Genomic DNA, 18,158 nt, shown 5'->3' on the forward strand with positions numbered 1-18,158 from the left:
GCCAAAACCCAAACATGTTCCAGGACATTATCTTCCAACAAACCACAGCCTACACTGGCATCAACACCCCCTACCTTCAGTGATTTATGGAATAACAGCTATTGGTCACCCGACACTTGCAGTTGATCAGACCCTACCCTGGATTCCTGGAGAAACACATACCTCAGGCCCCTTTCCCGTATAAAACCCTAATCCCAAGCGATGCTGAAACTCATTCTCCTTTCCTTTCTGAGTCTCCCAGACACTCCATCTGCTATTTTCTGTCTGTCACTCATGCTATTCAATAAATTCTGCTTTCACTTTCTCCAGATTATATTTGATTTCTTCCTGCATGAAGCCCAGGACCCTCTTACTGGTCCTGCGGGAGACCCCTCTGGGTCCCAGCCTGCCTATATCATAAGTATATGGTAAAAATTATGGTTATATTTGTGTCAACATACCACTTTTTATGGGTTCCTTTTTGGAGCCAGGGATGGTCCTTTGGTGGCTGTAATGGTTTTTAGGTTATATCTATCTCTGTTTATCTATAGGTATATCTATTGTTCTTTTTTGTTTCCTTAGTTGTTGGTGGTAAATATACAGGATCTCAGAGTCTTTTTCTGCTAAAGGCAGCACAATTATAGATATTTGAAGATTAACACCAGTACAGGGAATATCCACAGAAAGTAGTTCTAGTACCATAACACTCCAAGTAATGGAGAGATTATTGCATACAAACAAAAATCTGTATCATATTAGAGTCCAGTTTCTTTCAGATACCACTTTTCTTTGGGCTGATCAGCACCAATTACTGACTAGTGCTGTAATTGGTTAGGTTTTTTGGTCCCACAAAATACAGCAGGAAACAGGCAGTGCAAATGAATGAATCCTGCATCTCCTAATTACAAGGCTGGCAACCTCTTCCTCCAAACCCTCAATCTTCTTAAGTTCTCAGAGAAAATTTTCCCTTGGCTGTAGCTTATCTTCTTGTCCTTTCTAATCTCTCCCAGTTTGTATATTCATGTTGTGACGCTGTTACATTCCTTATAGTCAAAATGGATCATCAGCCAGTTTCTCAGACAAAGGAAACAGCCACTAATCAATGCAAAGCATAGTCAGAAATTTACCTTAGTTCCTTGAAGGGGTCTGCCCTGACATTAGGTGTCTCTATAGATTTAGGGAACACTGTGCCCTCCGCTCCTGTAAACAAAAGAAAAAAGCAAACAGAGGTTGGAGACTTTGCATGTCACCTGGGGACACGATCAGCACAATGAGTGGAGCTAAATGTAGTGAATCCTTCACACAACCCAAAGCACACATTTTGCCATTGGCTTTAGCTTCCTACCTTTGGGGGGGGGGGCACTGAATCAAATCATGCAAACAGCCTGTGAAAAAACAAGGAGCTTCTTTTGAAAGTGTTCTTGCTGAGATCAGAGTGAGGCCATGAGGCAAATACAATGTTAACATTTAAAAAAAAAAAAAAAAAAAAGCCTAGAAATGGCACAGTCTAACTCTTGTCTCTCATCAACTATTAATAGTTACCCAACTGGAAATGTTTTGAAAAACAGCAGCTGAAGCCCTCTTATTTCAGTGTGGGGCACAAATCATAGAACACATACAACATCTCAGCAGTGGGTGGATGGTGGAGAACACTGTAACACTGTAAACTATTCACCTAATAAAATCTAGCAAAAACATTTTTCCCTAAAGTTCTACACTATTATCTTGAAAAGTTAAACAAAACAGAACACTGTGAGAGATCATTTGAAGTTCAGTGCTTTCACACTTTGAGTATTATTCAACATTGATCCCCAACCCAATCTAGACAGTTAGCTCTTGACCTTGCTACAAGCTTTTATCTTTACAACTTGTTATCACCAGCTGAACCTTCCCAGCCATAGAGGTGGTGATTATCTGATTTGTCTGCTCCCAAAGTGTTTTTCAACTCATTTACACCTTAGTTTATCACAGACAATTGCACTGAATATTAGTTTTTCAATTAAACTTAGCTAGGCAGTATCCTGTACTCTGAAGTAAAGGTGTTGATTTTTATACATTTTTTGGTGTAGTTCTTTGAAGCCACAAAAAGGGGCAGAATAATACCTTGTATGCATGTGTGAATTTCTAGAATCCTCTTGCATTGCTATGATGTCTAGAATTCCTCCATTAACCACTGATATTACAAATCCAGATTTATCTTAGCTAAGTCTAGGAAAATGAAATGGTTTCTTGACTTTTGTAGCAACTGTAAAAATATTTAATCTTTTTGATACAAGTAAGACTACTGCAAGTAAAATCAGCAAACAATGCCTCAAATTTTAACATCATGGATGGTCACTAAAGTATCCTGGTAAATGATAACTATTAATCTGAGCTAGCATTTTGAGTGACTACTAAAAGCCAGATACCATCATGTACACATCATATGTACTAGCTCATTTATTGCCTGCAACCACCCTACCAACAGTTGCAGTAGGCAAAGAGACGTTTAGTGTGGGGACATTAAAGATCTTTTTCTGCCCATAAGACACTTTTGCCTTTCAAGACACCAACACACCACCTTTCAAATATATCAAAATGTACCCACAGTCTCAATTATATACAACATTTTTTAATGTAAATTTCCTAAGCATGTTGTTTTATTATGCATACACTATTTTGCCCTAGTGATTTAAACTTTATTATGTTCTTTATAAATGTGGCGGTTCATTTTATGTGTCAGCTTGACTTGGATCATGAGGTAATCAGATACTGAGCTAAACACAACATCTGGGTGTGAGGGTGTTTCCAGATGAGAGTAGAATCAAAGGACTTAGCAGAGCAGTGTGCCCTCCCCAGTGTGGGTGAGCATCAGCCAATCCTGTTGAGGGCCTGACTAGAAGGCGGAGCAAGGAAGAATTAGGTTCTTCCTGTCTAACTGCTTGAATTGGGATATCAGTCTTCTCCTGCCATCAGTGCTCCTTTTTCTCAGGCCTTAATACCCAGACTAGAATCTACACCATTGACTGCACTGGTTCTCAGTGAGCCTTGGGACTCATTCTGAATTATGTCATGAACTTTCCTGGGTCTCCATCTTATAGACAGCAGATTGTGGGACTCCTTAGCTTCTATAATGACTTGAGCCAGTTTCTTATAATGACTTTCTTCCCATAGGTAGATCCATATTGGCTCTGTTTCTCTGAAGAATCCTGACTAACACAATAACTGAATAAGATTGGGCTGGATTATAGACTATAATGTGGCTTTTGTTACACGTGTATTAAATTTTGTTTTGCAGAGCATACAATCCACATCTCCAAGATTTTTGTGATCCTTTGAAGAGCGCCTAGACGAAAGATACTGTAGAGGGTGCCTAGTAGGTAAAATAGGCCAGGAGAAATCACGGGACAATGAGTGACACATTGGGACGTGGCTCTAAAGTGTCTGACCCAAGAGCATGGCCTTAGTCACCTCTCAGTACCATCTCAAACCTGTTATTGAGCAATTCCCATCTGTCACTACTGCAGTTAACAGGGGCTTCCCTTGAAATCCCTTCCCTTTCTATTCCTTAGAGATGCTTAGTTCTGAGCCACTGGAACCTATTTTGTTGTTGTTGTTGTTGTTTTTAATGATTAAAAGGAACAATTATACACCTGATTAAGGCTAGGAAATTTATTTCTGTTTACATACACTGTGTCGACTCTTTAGTACCAGCTCATATCTCCCCTTCCTCTACTAAGAAAACTATGAAAACTGCATGAGAAAGAGCATTACCTCCCTTAAAATCAGCCCTAATTGTCTGACTTACCGATACAGCAATTAGTACTGCTCATAGACAACCTTCATTATTTGAACTGGTATTACAATGCTGTGAGGCTTTGTGTTTCACTGATATCTCCTGTATCCTCCTATCGTTTTATAAGGCCCCTTGAAGCCCAAGAATACCTACTTCTTAGGACTATGCAAAATATATACATATATAAGGATATATACTACATTTATTCAGTTCAATTGTCCAAAAATGAAGAATGCCATTTTCTTAAAATGAACCTCAAAAGCATGCACTATTTTCTTTATTTTATTCAAGTTTTGTGCTGTGTCTGTTTCTCCATTTGTCAGATACACTGACCAAACCTCATTTGCCACTTCTTAACATCTGGCTGTACTAAGCTCAGGAAGGAAGTGCTGTACCACAGCCAGTGGCCCCTCGCTCTGCCACCCTTTTAAAGAAATTCCAAGGGGGATAAAAAAGGTTATATGAAGTCATCTAATACATTATGGGTGCTCACCATATGCTTGTGGAACAACCATGGTCTCCGAAGGTCACACACAGAATACAGACAGATTCAATTTTAGGTTCCCTAGGCTTCCACCGGATGCCTTATTGGGGTCCAATTTGGTACTACTTATTTCCAATTGGTACTAATACTCCTATGGCAGTACTAATTTGCTGTCATAAAACTCCTCATGTATCACATTGCATTTTTAATGAATGTCCAAAATCCAACTCCTTTTAACTGTGCCTCTTAAAATAAAAGAGCTATGCTAAGAAGAGAATATTATTTGGGCTAAATACAAATATTGCTTTAAAATAAAATGAGATCAAAGGTCTGTAGTTTCTTCCCCAGACCAAGAAAACTAATTGTCCTACAAGACAAGTGGGGCTAAAAAAGAGGGGGCTCACAGTCACATGGCTAGTGAATGCCTGAGCTGAGATTCATATGCAGGCATCTGAACCAAGGCCCTACTTTTAGCCACTATACCCTAGTGTCTTGTTTTCTGAACGCCAGGAGAATGTGGCACCCATAAGGTGGCAAGACAGCAAAACCCAGGGGTCTAGGCTCTCATAGAGGATCTGGGTGGTTGACGGGCTCTGGATGTGGGGTCAAAGTGAAGGGCAAGACACTCACTAAGGCTCCTTTTGCTCCCACCATCCAACCAGATGCCCTCTGATTTTGTTTTTGATGCACTTTGCCACAGGGGCCCATACGTGCCATCCATACTGGAAAACAGACTCACAGATATGACTTCTCAGGGGAATGTACCAGAATTTCTCATTATCTGAGTGTCCTTGGGCATGAAACCCAATCTCTATGATGCTCAGTTTTCTTCTCTGAAAAGAAAGGATATTAATGGTAACTTTATCTCCTAGGGGTCTTGGAAGATTGAACGAGATTTTTGGCACATAGAAATCAGCAGATGATAGTCAATAAGATACTGCTTATAGTACTAAAATATTTATGAAACCTATTTTTTCCTCCCCTTATCCAGGTCCTCTATGACTCTTAAAAGTGACATTTTTAAAGCACATACTAGAAACTAGAAATTATGGAAGTTGTTTTAATTTGATCATTATTATGAGGTAGAGACTATGCATGTCTGTTGCTACGGATGTGGAATCTGACACTCAGGGAAGTCAGGATATTTTCCTATGGTTGCACAGTGAAAAGGAGGTGTCAGAACCCGAACTCTCATCTTTTGGCCCTGGAACCAATGTCTGTGACTACTATTCTAGACTGTCTCTTTCATTATATTAAATCATTCTCTACTTGTTCAGCTTTTTATGAGATATGAACAAATCCCAATGTTTATACCCTCAAGTAACACTTGCTAAATCTCCCCTCACCTCTCTTCTGAAAACAATCCACATGCACAATGAGATGAGATATTAACACTTTTCAAAAACACCATTTATTTCCAAGTCCTATCAGGCTTCTGCTTTTAACACCATTTTTCACTCTTCTAGAAGCTGCAGAGTGGACAAACATCCATCAGGATGAATTCTCCCATCCCCTATCTGTTCTTAGATAATAAATTATTCTCGATTTTATTATTTCAAAAAGGTTTCTATTAAAGCCATACCTACTGATTCCCTCTTCTGACACAATATAATTTACTGGCAATAAATGTTCATAAACAGTTTGAGTGAAAAATCCATAAAGCCATTTCAGTTTTAAGTTCCATTAATGTCCCTCAAAAATGATTTCATCAATGTGTTTCCATTAGATGGTTCTCTGCCCAATAACTTAATTCCACACAATCAATTAGGAACTTATAAAGCATGTGACAGGATCTATCTAAAGTGTTTTGAATCACCATAAAGATTTAAAGATTAGCTCAGTGGTTCTTTTTTCCTTGCAGTACAGGTAGGGGGTAAACTTGTCAAAAAATCTCAAATCCCCTCCATTGCCATAGTAACAAAAAGCCAGCTTCTCCTCTCGGGAAAGCATACTCAACTTCGGAGGCTTTCCCCTCAAAGTGTCCCAGATGTCAAGAGACCTGAAATCCAGTCCTATCTCTGTGATCCTATGCAAATCAGAAGACCTCTCTGACCCTTGATTTCCCCAGATGTAAAACAAGGGATGGGATAAGAAGTGTCAGAGCTAAATAGTTTTCCCCTCAAATCAAATATTTCATCAGGTAACAATTTAAACAGATGATTGTCTTGGGCCACTTCCATTCCCTACCAGGAAAAAAAAAAAAAGAAAGAAACCTTGAAATATCCAAAGAAAAAATGCTAAAACTTTTCTGTGTTTAAGGAGGAATCAAATAATAGCAAACAGACTTTTGTCCAATTTCAAACTGCATTTAACTGGCAGAACTGCTCGCTAGAAAATAAATTTCATAAGAGATAAAACAGTAGATGGAAAAATTTATTATAGAGGAAGCTAACTGCAAAAACAAAACCTGGTTCATAAGTCTTTAAACTCCAAAAAAATTGGGGAAAATTCAATTTTGTAAAAAATAAAAAACACTAAAGTGCCTAAACCTGCATATGTTAAATAAAGCCATGAACCAAATCCTGAAAGGCAGATTCACATCTGCAAAACACGCTACAAGAAAATTGGACTTGAGAGAAGCATTAGACACAAAGGAAGAAATACTATACTAGATGTTATAATAATAGGAGCCAGAAAAATTGGATGATGAATCAAATTTTTGTTGTACACGAAGAACTGATCTTTCAGAAGTAATTTCAAGGAAAACTTTCAAAAAGGTCAGAAATGGTTTAAGTGTGCTGTTTAGAACATTGATTAAGGAGTTAAGCTGGCTTAATGGAGTTTGCTCTGGTAATTCTTTCTTGATGTGCATGCATTAAGATTGGCACAATTATGATTAATGCTTTTGTATTAATGAACATAGACTAAAACTCATCTTTGGGCTTGAATCATGGGGCCAAAATAGTCAAAATGCTGAGTCAAAATATCTAATCACCATTTTTGAAGTCAAAACATTTTAAGTGTTCTAATCCGTGTTGCTTGGGTAGATATAACCTGAATGATAACCCTAAACAAGAACCATATTTTACTTGAAAAGGATATATTTTTATACCAATATTAGGTTATAAAATCGACAACGGATTTCAATCTAAAAAATGGTGATAAGAAAAATGGGAGAAGGAATGATTTAATCTCCTGAAATATCAGAGAACCGACAAACCAAAGACCTGATTTTTAGTGCTGCTCTTCTATGAGTTAGTTTATTATATGGCCTTTGGCAATTTGTTTTCTAGTCTTATTTCCCCATTTGTTATACAAAATGGGGGTGGAAGTTAGATGATCTATAAGGTTGTTTCCAGATCTGCTGTTTTACAATCCTCCAGATAACCTGGCTGGATAAACCCAATGGACCAGGAAAGGGACCAGAAAAGGAGGCTGGTAGGTTTGAAAAACCCGACATTCAACATGTTTTGAGCAGGAAGGTCTAGAAATGAGCCAAACAGACATGGAGTCCATAGTATAGGAGAGCACAGTGTATTCCAGTAGTGTGTGCTATTAGTTTGTTTATTTATTTTTAAGTTTATTTATTTACTTTGAGAAAGAGTGATCATGTGGACTGGGGATGGGAAGAGAGAGAGGGAGAGAGACAGAGAATCCCAAGCAGGCTCCACACTGGTAGTGTGGAGCCCTATGCGGGGCTCATACCCGCAATCTGTGAGATCACAACCTGAGCTGAAATCTAGAGTTGGATGCTTAACCGACTGAGCCGCCCAGGCACCCCTGAATGCTATTTTCAAATAAAAATATCTAATAGTTACAAATAGTGATAAAGACTTGAAAGGAAAATAAAAAAAATGTCTTTGAAATACAACTTGGGGTCATAACTTGGTCTGGCAGATAAGTTTCCCTGAGAAAGTGAAATTCTGTTGGTATTTGTAAAGTGATTAGGAACAAACTAGTTAAGAGGGGGAAGTGGCAGTTGAAAAGATAATGAAAAAACATCAGGGTTGGGAAGTTGAAGTTATTAAAGATCTGTGTGGCCAGACTATTTTTTGCAAGGGTCAGCAGCATGGGATGAGACTGGAAAGGTGGGCTGATCTGGGTAATTCAGAACCTTATAGGTCACGGTGAAGGTTTTAAGCAGGGATCTGGCTCGATCCAACTGGCATTTTTGGAGATCACTGAGCCAATATGCTATCGTCTGCATGTTTGTATCCTCCTAAAACTCATACATTGAAACTCTAATTGTCATTGGAACCTCACCATGCTGGCACCCTGATCTCAGGCTCCCAGCCTCCAGAACAGTGAGAAATTCTTATTGATTAAGCTGTCCAGTCTATGGTATTCTGTTACAGCAGCAGCACCAGCAGCTGACTGAGACACTGTATCATGGAAAAGACACTTGAGGAGGGTAAGGATAGATGCAGTGGGGCAGAGAGAGGGATGGTGGGAGATTGAACCAGAGAATTGGCAGCACAGATGGAGAAAAGTGGATGGGTTTAGGAGATGTTTAAGTGGAAAGCCAATGGGATCTGGTGAGGCACTGGACAAGACAGAGAACAATGGGTATCAGAGGGCCCAGGGGAAGAGCTGACATGGATGGTCAAAACCAGGTGATTAATACTCAAAGCCAGTGGTGCCCATGGCGACCTTCTACATCTCCAATGAAATCTAGTTTTTCATATTTGATATTTTAATTGCAACTAAAATTGCCTTTACTTAGTAAAAGAAGCTGCTCTGAATCTGACTACGTTTTTCTTATGAAGGTATAGGCAATGTGACAAGGAAACTTACAGTCTCCCAAAGTATTTATAAACAGGAAATATTTTTTAAAAAAACTATGAACAATATAGTCATTTCTTGAATAATGAACATTGTCTTCCTTGCAAGATAACTTTCTAGTTACTCCAAAATTGTAGCTAAGCACGTTTCACATTTCACATATCTGCTACTGTTTAAAAGCTTTCTAGATACAGGAGAAATGGTTTTTGCCTTGTAAGTCCAGGCTAGAGAACACAGTTACATTTTAATATTTAAATATTCCTTAGAGGCCTATTTTCCTGAATAGCAATCCCAATATCATGTTATCCATAAAAGTGTTTCGTGGGAGTGCTGATCACAGGAAATTCCTCAGAAACAGTAGTTTTCTATTTATTTCATAACAAGAATTTTTGGCTTTCTCCTAATGGTAATGCGCAGTGAAAAATTCTTTTTAAGGAAGTGGGTTGGGTTATGTCTAATCTGGGATTTAAAATGAACTGAGTAATCAGTGAGATTGCAGAGTTTCCACGAATTTCAGGGCTAAGCACTTTGAAGGCGGCTGTCAGCTTCTGAAAACCTTCCCAACATGAGCAACAAACAGAAACTTTGAGTGGATAAAGTCACTTGAAGTAATTTAATCCCATTGTGTCTCTCTGGCTGCTGGTAGCATTTAATAAACTGCTCATGCAAAACATTTGTAGTCATTACAAGTCATTTCCAGGATACATACCAAATATTTTCTTTTCAGGAATTAGGGACAATTCTCCTGACCAAAATGTACAGATAATTAATTCATTCAACAAATATTTATGGAGGACCTATTCCATAAATGGTTTTGGGGGGAAAACAGATTCAGGCTTTTCTTATTTATGAGATCACAAGTACAATTTTCAAGAAATATATAAAATCTCTAGCCATCCTAAGTGTTGTAACATTCATTGTCTATCAACATTTAACAATTACCTACTCTGTGGCCAGCACTGTATTAAGGCAATCCTGGCTATGAAGATCTAACGTCTGCCCTTATGAACTTTTATGGTGGCTAGACAGATACTGATTTTTATAATGACAATTATTGTAAATCATGTATTCTCAGTGGGGTCAATGTAGCCCCCAAGGGTACAAACACTGGTTCTCTTTTTCAAGTTTATTTATTTAGAGAGAGAGACAGTGAACATGTGCAAGTGGGGGACAGAAAGGGGGGAGAGGGAGACAGAAAATCCCAAGCAGGCTCTGTGCTGGAGCCCAGCTAGGGCTCTATCTCACAAACCATGAGATCAAGACCTGAGCCGAAAACAAGAGTCAGATGCTTAACTGAGTGAGCCACCCAGGTGCCCCCAAACACTGGTTCTTAAAGGCACAATAAATCTTTCTCTGCGCATAGATACACACACTGTGCATAACATGGCTTGCTGCTTTTAAGGAAGAGTAAGGAGAGGACTGTAGCTGGAGTGGAAAGAGCAAGACCGCCATAAGATTTCTGAGGCAGTCAGGGGCAAGGTCACGTAGGAGCATTTGGTCCATGTGCATGTTTGAGAATTTTATCCTAATAGGAAAAGGAAGCCATTGAAAGGCTATAGAGAGGAGAATGAGATGATCAGGTATGTTTTTTTAAATACTCTGGGGCAGATATTAAGGACTGTCGGCTGGTCACATTTTAAGCACAGTGCATCCCCTCTTGCATTTGTCTATGATACAGCCTGGAAACCCAAACTACTCAACTTCTCAGACTCCCTTTGCAGTGTTAGGTGGCTGTGTGATACAGCCTTGGCCAGGGAGATGTAGGAACAAGTGTCTGGGGAGATATTTTCTTCCCAAATTAAAAACAAACAAACAAACAAACAAACAAACAAAAAACCCAAAGCCTAACAAAGAAGGATTTTTGTTCTTTACTCTTCCCTTTCTGAAATAGAGAAGCAATGCTTTGAGGCACAGCAGCCCTATGAGACCATGTGAGTGAAAGCCATATTGCTAAAGGTGCGAAAGGAAGAAGGTTGAAGGAATTTGGTCTCTTTATAACATTGTTCTGCTATAAGCCTTGGACAGCATACATCCAGAATTATTATTACATAATAACAAATCCCCAACTTGTTTAAGCCACTACTGGTTAGGCTGTCTGTTATTTCCAACAAAATCGAATTCCAATAGTTACAGGATCTGACTATACTGTCTAAAATGTAGTACAAGGGATCAAGAGCAAATGCATGCAAATCAGTTAGATGGCTATTTTAGTAGCCAGGTAAGAAATGATGGAGGCCTAGACTATGTAACCCATAGTGAAAAAAACGGGAAAGGTGAACGTGACAGGTACTGAAGAGGTAGAGTTGAAAGAACCTGGTAGTATGATATGAGGGGTAAAGGGGTAAGAAATGTTCAGGTTTGGGGGAAGAGCAAAAATTTAGTTTTGGCTATAATGAATTTAAGGTATCTGTGGGTTTTCCAAATTCAGATGTTTATGTAGGCAGCTGGATACAGAGGTATATTACTCAAGGCAGAGTTCTAAACCACTGGCATAGAGATTTTTGGAATACAGATGATTATGGAAACTAAGAAAATGGGATGGGTGGTCTGATCCAAGAAATGGTGAGAGTGATAGACAAAGATAGCCAGCATCAGAATTTTAAGGGATTCCAACATTGCAAGTTTTGCTATCGGAGCATGAACTATCAAAGGAAACTGAAAAGAAATGGCTTGTGTGGTTGGAAGAAGACCAGGAATGGGGTAACATAGGAAGTCAAGAGAAAAAAAGTACTTCTAAAAAGTGGGAGGAGTTACCCATGTTAATTGGTACTTAGAGGCAAGAAGGGAAATTAAAATGCTCATGAAGGGGCGCCTGGGTGGCTCAGTCTGACTCTTGGTTTCAGCTCAGGTCATGATCTCACAGTTTGTGAGACTGAGCCCTGCATCGGGCTCTGAGCTGACAATGCAGATCCTGCTTGGGATTCTCATTCTCTCCCTCTCTCTCCAACCCTTCCCTTCCTTTTGCTTTCTCTCTCAAAATAAACACATAAACTTAAAAAAGAATGCCCAAGACATTTAGCAACACGCAGATCACTTATATAATCAGAGTCATTCTATCAAGAAATGGAGGCAGATTCTTGTGGGCAGGAGTAAGTGGGAAGGGAAGAAATTGTTATAAGCAAGAGCTACTACTTTTTGACAAGAGAAATATAGTAAGATAGCTGAATATTGGATATTGGATATTAGATATCAGAGTTTAAAGTTCCAGCTCTGGTTGGTAACCAAACTTTTATAGGGGCATCGGTCTGCTCTATGGCACCTGCTGGGTAGAGGCACATGTGCTCAGCTACCTGAATGTCCGTGTGCATAATGTGGATATTCAGGTTCATGTAGATGGGGGACTTTAATAGACATGTACACTGGGTAAAGTGTAACAAGTTCAGGGTTGTACAGGAAGACTGTGAAGAGGAATATTATACTGGGCAAATTATTTAGCTTTTTCAAGCCTCAGTTTCCGGCTTCGTGGAATGGGGATTATAAAAGTATATATATAAGGTTACATGTCCTTGAACACTAAAGTGTCACCAAACAACAGATATCATTATTTATGATAATAGAAGATTAGGCCAGTAATACAGAAGAATATCATTAAATAATTTGAATGGTAACCATGGAGAAAAATAAAATAAGACAATTTAACTGAACTGGCCATACCATCAAGGTGCACATTTTATATATTTTTGTAGAATGTGAAACTGCAGAGCAATTTAAAGATCCACGTATAAAAATATTCTGGCAAGATATGAAGAGACAAGTAGTTTAATTAAACAAACTCTACTCTAGAAACCAATAGACCAGAACTCATGCTCGGTGTATCATTAAGCCAAAACTGGAAAATATAAAAGGAACCATCCAAGCAGCAAGCAACCTCATTTTAGTTTCTTATGACTGCACTATTTTTGATAGTAAATAAAACTACACAATAAAACAAAGAACTTCAACTCACTGGATTTGTGTAACAGACAGAATGCTGGAACAAGGCAGCCTCTAAGTTAGGATGGTATATGAACAATGGAGCATCATCAACAAGCCGAGAAGGCTGCTTGGCAAGGACAGCACACCTGGGCACGAGAGAGACTCCATGTTCTGTGTTCTCAAAGATGATGCACTGTGTGTCTCATGAATGACATGAATGTGGCACTCCACCCATGTTCCCCTCCAGGTCTTTGTGGGACAGATGGCCAGAATCAGGCCAACAGTTCAGGGAGATGGGGGAGAGAATGGATACGAACTGCACGATCAAGTTAAGGACAGCACTCGTTCTGCCTGCCCTTCCTCTTGGGAGTGAGTGCAAAATGAAAGCCCCGAATACACAGCTTTCTTAGGCAAGACTCAGTTCCCAAGTGTCTGTCTCACAGTGTGAGAGCAAATCAAGACTCTGAGGCTCAATGGACGCTGGTGAGACCCAAGAAAACAACACATACATGATTTTAAGGGCTTCCTGGTCATTGAAAAAGAAGTGGAACACTCTGTGCCTGTAGCCAAGCAGCTGGGGGGTGATGCTTTCCTATAGAGAAGGAAATTAAAACATTAATTGAGGACCATGGAGAAACACTGTCTCAAAAATAATTGGAGAAACGTATAAAGTCATTTACAGGAGATCAAGATGACGACTTGAAAAGTGAGGACCAGCAAATTGAAATCTTAATAAAAGTCCTGGATGTCTCAAAGCATTAGAACACTTGAATGCTTTACTTTCAGAATACAATCTTATATGAAAGTAAGCCTCAAAATGGGGATACTTTACAGGTGACTTAAACATAATTTTGATTTGGGGCACCTGGCTGGCTCAGTCGGTTAAGCGTCCAACTTTGGCTCAGGTCATGATTTCACGGTTTGTGGGTTTGAGCCCCACATCGGGCTCTGTGATGAAAACTCAGAGCCTGGCGCCTGCTTCAGATTCTGTGTCTCCCTCTCCCTGCCTCTCCCCTGCTGACACTCTGCCTCTTCCTCTCTCAAAAATAAATAAACATTAGAAATAAAGTTTTTAAAGAGGTAATTTTGACTGTATGATTTTCACCTTACACACTGTATAGATTTCTTTTATCTTTATCCCTAGTATGGCCAGCATGTCACTTATCAACATCCATTCCTTTGCCAACAAAATATTGGTATTATTCATGGAAGCAAAGTACGCAGCTAAATACTTGCTTTCCCAGACTCTCTTGAAGCTAGGGGTGGCCATTATGACATGGGTTTGTCTAATGCCATGTAGGTAGAAGCCTACTGGGGATGAGTATGGGGTGAGCTTTTTCTGTTCTAGTAGGAAGGGACAGATATGGCTGGTACCACTCTTATTTCTGATTATCAGTATAATATGGAGCTGTGAGAGCCATCTTCCAACCATGAGACAAAAGCCAGGTGGATTTCAGATATATTGACCCAGACACCACTAAGCTACCAGCAAGTGTCTATCAATAGACTACTTCTTATGAGAGAAAACCAAGTCCCTAGTTATTATTCATTTGAGCCACCTTGTGAGAATTCTGTTATTCACCCCTCCCTGCATAAGAGTCAATACCATTCTACCCAAGACTAAGGAGAGAGAAGCAAACAGACCCTTTAAGATGATCATACTCTTCACCTAGAATTTTTTTTTTTTTTGCCATAAGCCAAATGATCAAAAGTTGGAAACCACTCTTACTAGACCTTCATATGATATTGAAGCACTTTTTCATTGATCGCTGATTGCAATTCTATGTTCTCAGCCAGAAAGCTTTTTTCTTTTTTAAGTGTATCAAATTCTTTAAGGCCCAGCTCAAATACCTCCTCCATAACGAATCTTTTCCTGGTCCTCTCTCAGTTATCACTAATTGCTCCTTCTTTTGTGCTTCGAAATGCTGGATGAACACTCATTTTATTCTATCTTGTGAGACAGTCCATTGAGTGTATGCTGCCTTCACTGTCATATAAAGACCACGTCATGGGATTCTTTGTTCTTTTCTAAACAAGATGCGCAAACTCAGATGCTTTGAATTCAATTTCCTAGGTAGTAAAAGTTGTGGAATGAAACAGAAACTTATAGAGGGAAGAGGTTTGAGCTGGTCAGTATCTGCTACACCACTGTGACAGCCTGACACATCTTTGTACAGGAACGGAAATGGTTAGGGCTTTAGCTATTCGGTCTCAGTGGTACAGTCTCCCTTCTTCTCTAGCAGCTCTCTTGTAACCTCTCCAATTTACTTCAGTCAGTGAAACTTCCCAGAACCCAAGTGTCTCAGGTTTCCTGTCTGGTTCACAGTATGTGATGAGCTCCTGTTCCCTACAACAAAAAGCCCAACATTTGAACATGACATGATCAGGCTTAGCCCCCCTCTTTATCTTCATCTGTGGCTTGATGATTTTTAGAACGATTGATTTGTGTTTGTTCTCCCCATATTTTTATGTCTCCTCAACTTCAAGCAGATAGTAAGACCCTCTGCATTTCTTTGATGTTTGTTTCCAGCAAGTGAAATGTACTATTATTTGTGATCTATCATTCTGCAAGTTTTGATAAATAGGTACAGTCATGTATCTATCACTGTAAGCAAACACAGCACAATTTTATCGCTCTGAAAATCTGCTTCCCTTGCACTGCCCTTCTGTAGTCAATCTCTCCCTCAAGCCCCTTACTCCTGGCTCCCACTGTCCTCAGGCCCTACAGTGTTGCCTTAGCCAGAACGTCATATAAATGGAATCATTCAGTAGAGAGTTTTTGGGTTTGCTGCTTTCGCTTAGCAAAATGCATTTAAGTTCAATGATGGAAGGTTTTCAGCGGATCAAAAGCAAAGCTGCCTCAAATCGACAGCTATTCCTGCCCTTAGTGAAGGCCTAATATGAGTGGAGAGTGTGCTGGCTACTCTCCCAGGGAGGGAAAAGAGAAGAGTGCCTTGGAGGGAAGCCCAGAGGAGAGGCAGATTTTGCCCCCGATTTAGAATAATTGTGAGATGTAAGGTCCTCTGGGGACCAGAATCATCCCTAGGGAGGTGGGAAACTCTCAGAGGGCACAGCTGTGTCATGCCCCTTGGCACAATGGTCCACAGCCTCAGCGAAGATTCCTTAGCCCTCTCCGTGGCATGAAAGTTGGGAGACTACATACTTTCAGTGACTATATAGGCTGGAAAAATGAAGATAGCAGAGGTGATCTTAATGGACCAAGGATTAACAGGCTTGCCCACATTTTCTTGACACTCTGTGTGCTACCCTGATTCTTGAGCAACCCAGTAATGATGGAGATAGAGTTTTCTACCAGACTATTGTGGGAGCTCAGAGTTACACGAGTAAAAAGCCATTTCATTGGCTGATATCTATTAAGTGCTTACTATTTGCCAGGCATGCTTCTAAGCATTTCACATGGATGAACTCACTTAATTCTGACTCCACCCCTATGAGGCACATGCTATTTTTATCTCCCTGTTTTCATACAACACAGCTAAAACACAGAAAGGTTTCAGAGAGTGACGGTGGAACCAGGATCAGAACTTAGGCAAATCTAGCTGCAGAGCACCTTCTTAACTTCTTGCTGAAGGTGTTATTTATTCCATCATAAGCCTGGGAATTGAGACATATTCCAAAAGTCTCCTCCTCCAGGAAAAGACCACCAAGAAGTAGTGATGATTGGTTAGACCAGATTCTCTGCTGAAGGGCTATCTAGGTGGTCCTGTTAGAATTGCCACCTGTCCATACCTGACCAATCAGATTCTGGCTTGAAAACTGAAAATAAGCAACCCAGAGGAGAGGTTCAGTGAGTGACAGGTACTGACCAATAACAACTAACACTTAACTGACAGTCATGCTAAGTGCTTTTACAGAGACAGTCCCTTTCATCTTCGTGACAACCCTCTGGTTAAGAAATATGAGGCTTCTGCAGGCTAAATGATAACTTACCCACTATTACAAAGATAATTAATAATAGACCTGTGATAAGAAACTAGACCAACCAATCCCCCAGGCTTACACTTTTAACTTTCAAATAGAGATGCAAGGCTGGCAGCCATATTGAAAGTGTGCAAGAAGTAGCATCTTCATGAGAAAATGTGAGCAAGCAGGGAAAAAGGAGGTCATGTGGCCTCTGAGGTATGGAGGGAATACCTGCATTCTAGGGTTTCCCTGGCACAGATCTCCGAACACCTGACTGAATGTAGATAAGCAGCTTTAAGTGAGCTTGGGCCCTTTGAAGAGAAAATACCACTCAGGAGGCAGTTCTTCATTTGTGAATGGTGGAGCTATTCCAGGTCATTTACTTTGCTACATTAAACTGGAGCCATGGCACGTGCAACAATCTTGAGTTCTTATTGCCCTCTGCCTTCAAAGTTTTGTAACAGGCATCAAACCTGTTACAACTCAACCAGGGTTAGGCAATACAGCTATGGAGAAAAGACAAGGGGAATTTAAAAAAAAAACGAAGTTTCATTTTCACCCATGTCCTTTGTCATTGCAAATCTTTGAGACTTTAGCAAGAAACAAAGTCTGAAGAAAGAATTTCAAAGGAAGATGTCACACCCACACATGAGGCAAGGGAAAAGGTTGAATGGTGACAATGGCTTTACCTGTTTAATATTCCCTCACTCTCCTTTCAATAGAACTATTATTTGCTTTGGGTAAGTCTTTGAGGGCTGCTCATCACATGTTCCTCCCCACATACCCCACAAACACGAAGAAGGGAATGTGATGCAGGGTGGCCAATTGAGAGTATCTGATTCCCCAGAAAGAGTAGTTGCTGTGAGAGCATATTACCCATGTGGGGCTGATCACTTCCCTCCAATGGCAGCTATGTCTGTCCATACAAGGATGTTTCCATCTTTCTCTTAAGGTAATGTCTGCTAAGGAGCTGCCTGAAGAAAACCTGGGCTGGGGAGGAGATGTTAAAAACACCAGAGTTGGCCCTATCTGGAATTTCCAATGATGTGAGTGAGGAGGTTCCCTTTTTAAAAAAAAAACAAAAACAAAAACAAAAACAAACGTTCCTTTAGTCTGATTAATTTTTGCTTTCTGTCACTGATAATTGGAAGCAACCTGAATAATGCATTCTTTTCCTCTTGAGTGGAGAAGTCTATGTCACGACTGTCCCTCCCACTCAGCATCACTAAAGCAAGGAGAACTGCTCTCTCGAGCCTACAAACAAGCCTGTCTTTTGAGAGAGATCATTATTCCTATACAGCTCTACTTCAAACGCCTGCTCAATATGAAATGGAAATCCACAGGGCAACAGAAGCCAGT

At 39.9% G+C, this 18,158-nt stretch overlaps 1 protein-coding gene across 2 annotated transcripts in view; it reads right to left on the reverse strand.

Moving 5' to 3' along the window:
* The window catches only part of SGCD (sarcoglycan delta), a 931,341-nt gene that overhangs the window by 100,062 nt on the left and 813,121 nt on the right, over positions 1–18,158 (reverse strand). For both annotated transcript variants that reach the window (XM_042993762.1, XM_007077579.3), the window contains one exon: positions 1,107–1,179. In XM_042993762.1, coding sequence (XP_042849696.1) covers positions 1,107–1,179 — 73 coding nt within the window. The remainder of the gene's footprint in view (positions 1–1,106; positions 1,180–18,158) is intronic.

Source organism: Panthera tigris, chromosome A1 (assembly GCF_018350195.1).
Source record: "Panthera tigris isolate Pti1 chromosome A1, P.tigris_Pti1_mat1.1, whole genome shotgun sequence".
Lineage (NCBI taxonomy): Eukaryota > Metazoa > Chordata > Mammalia > Carnivora > Felidae > Panthera > Panthera tigris.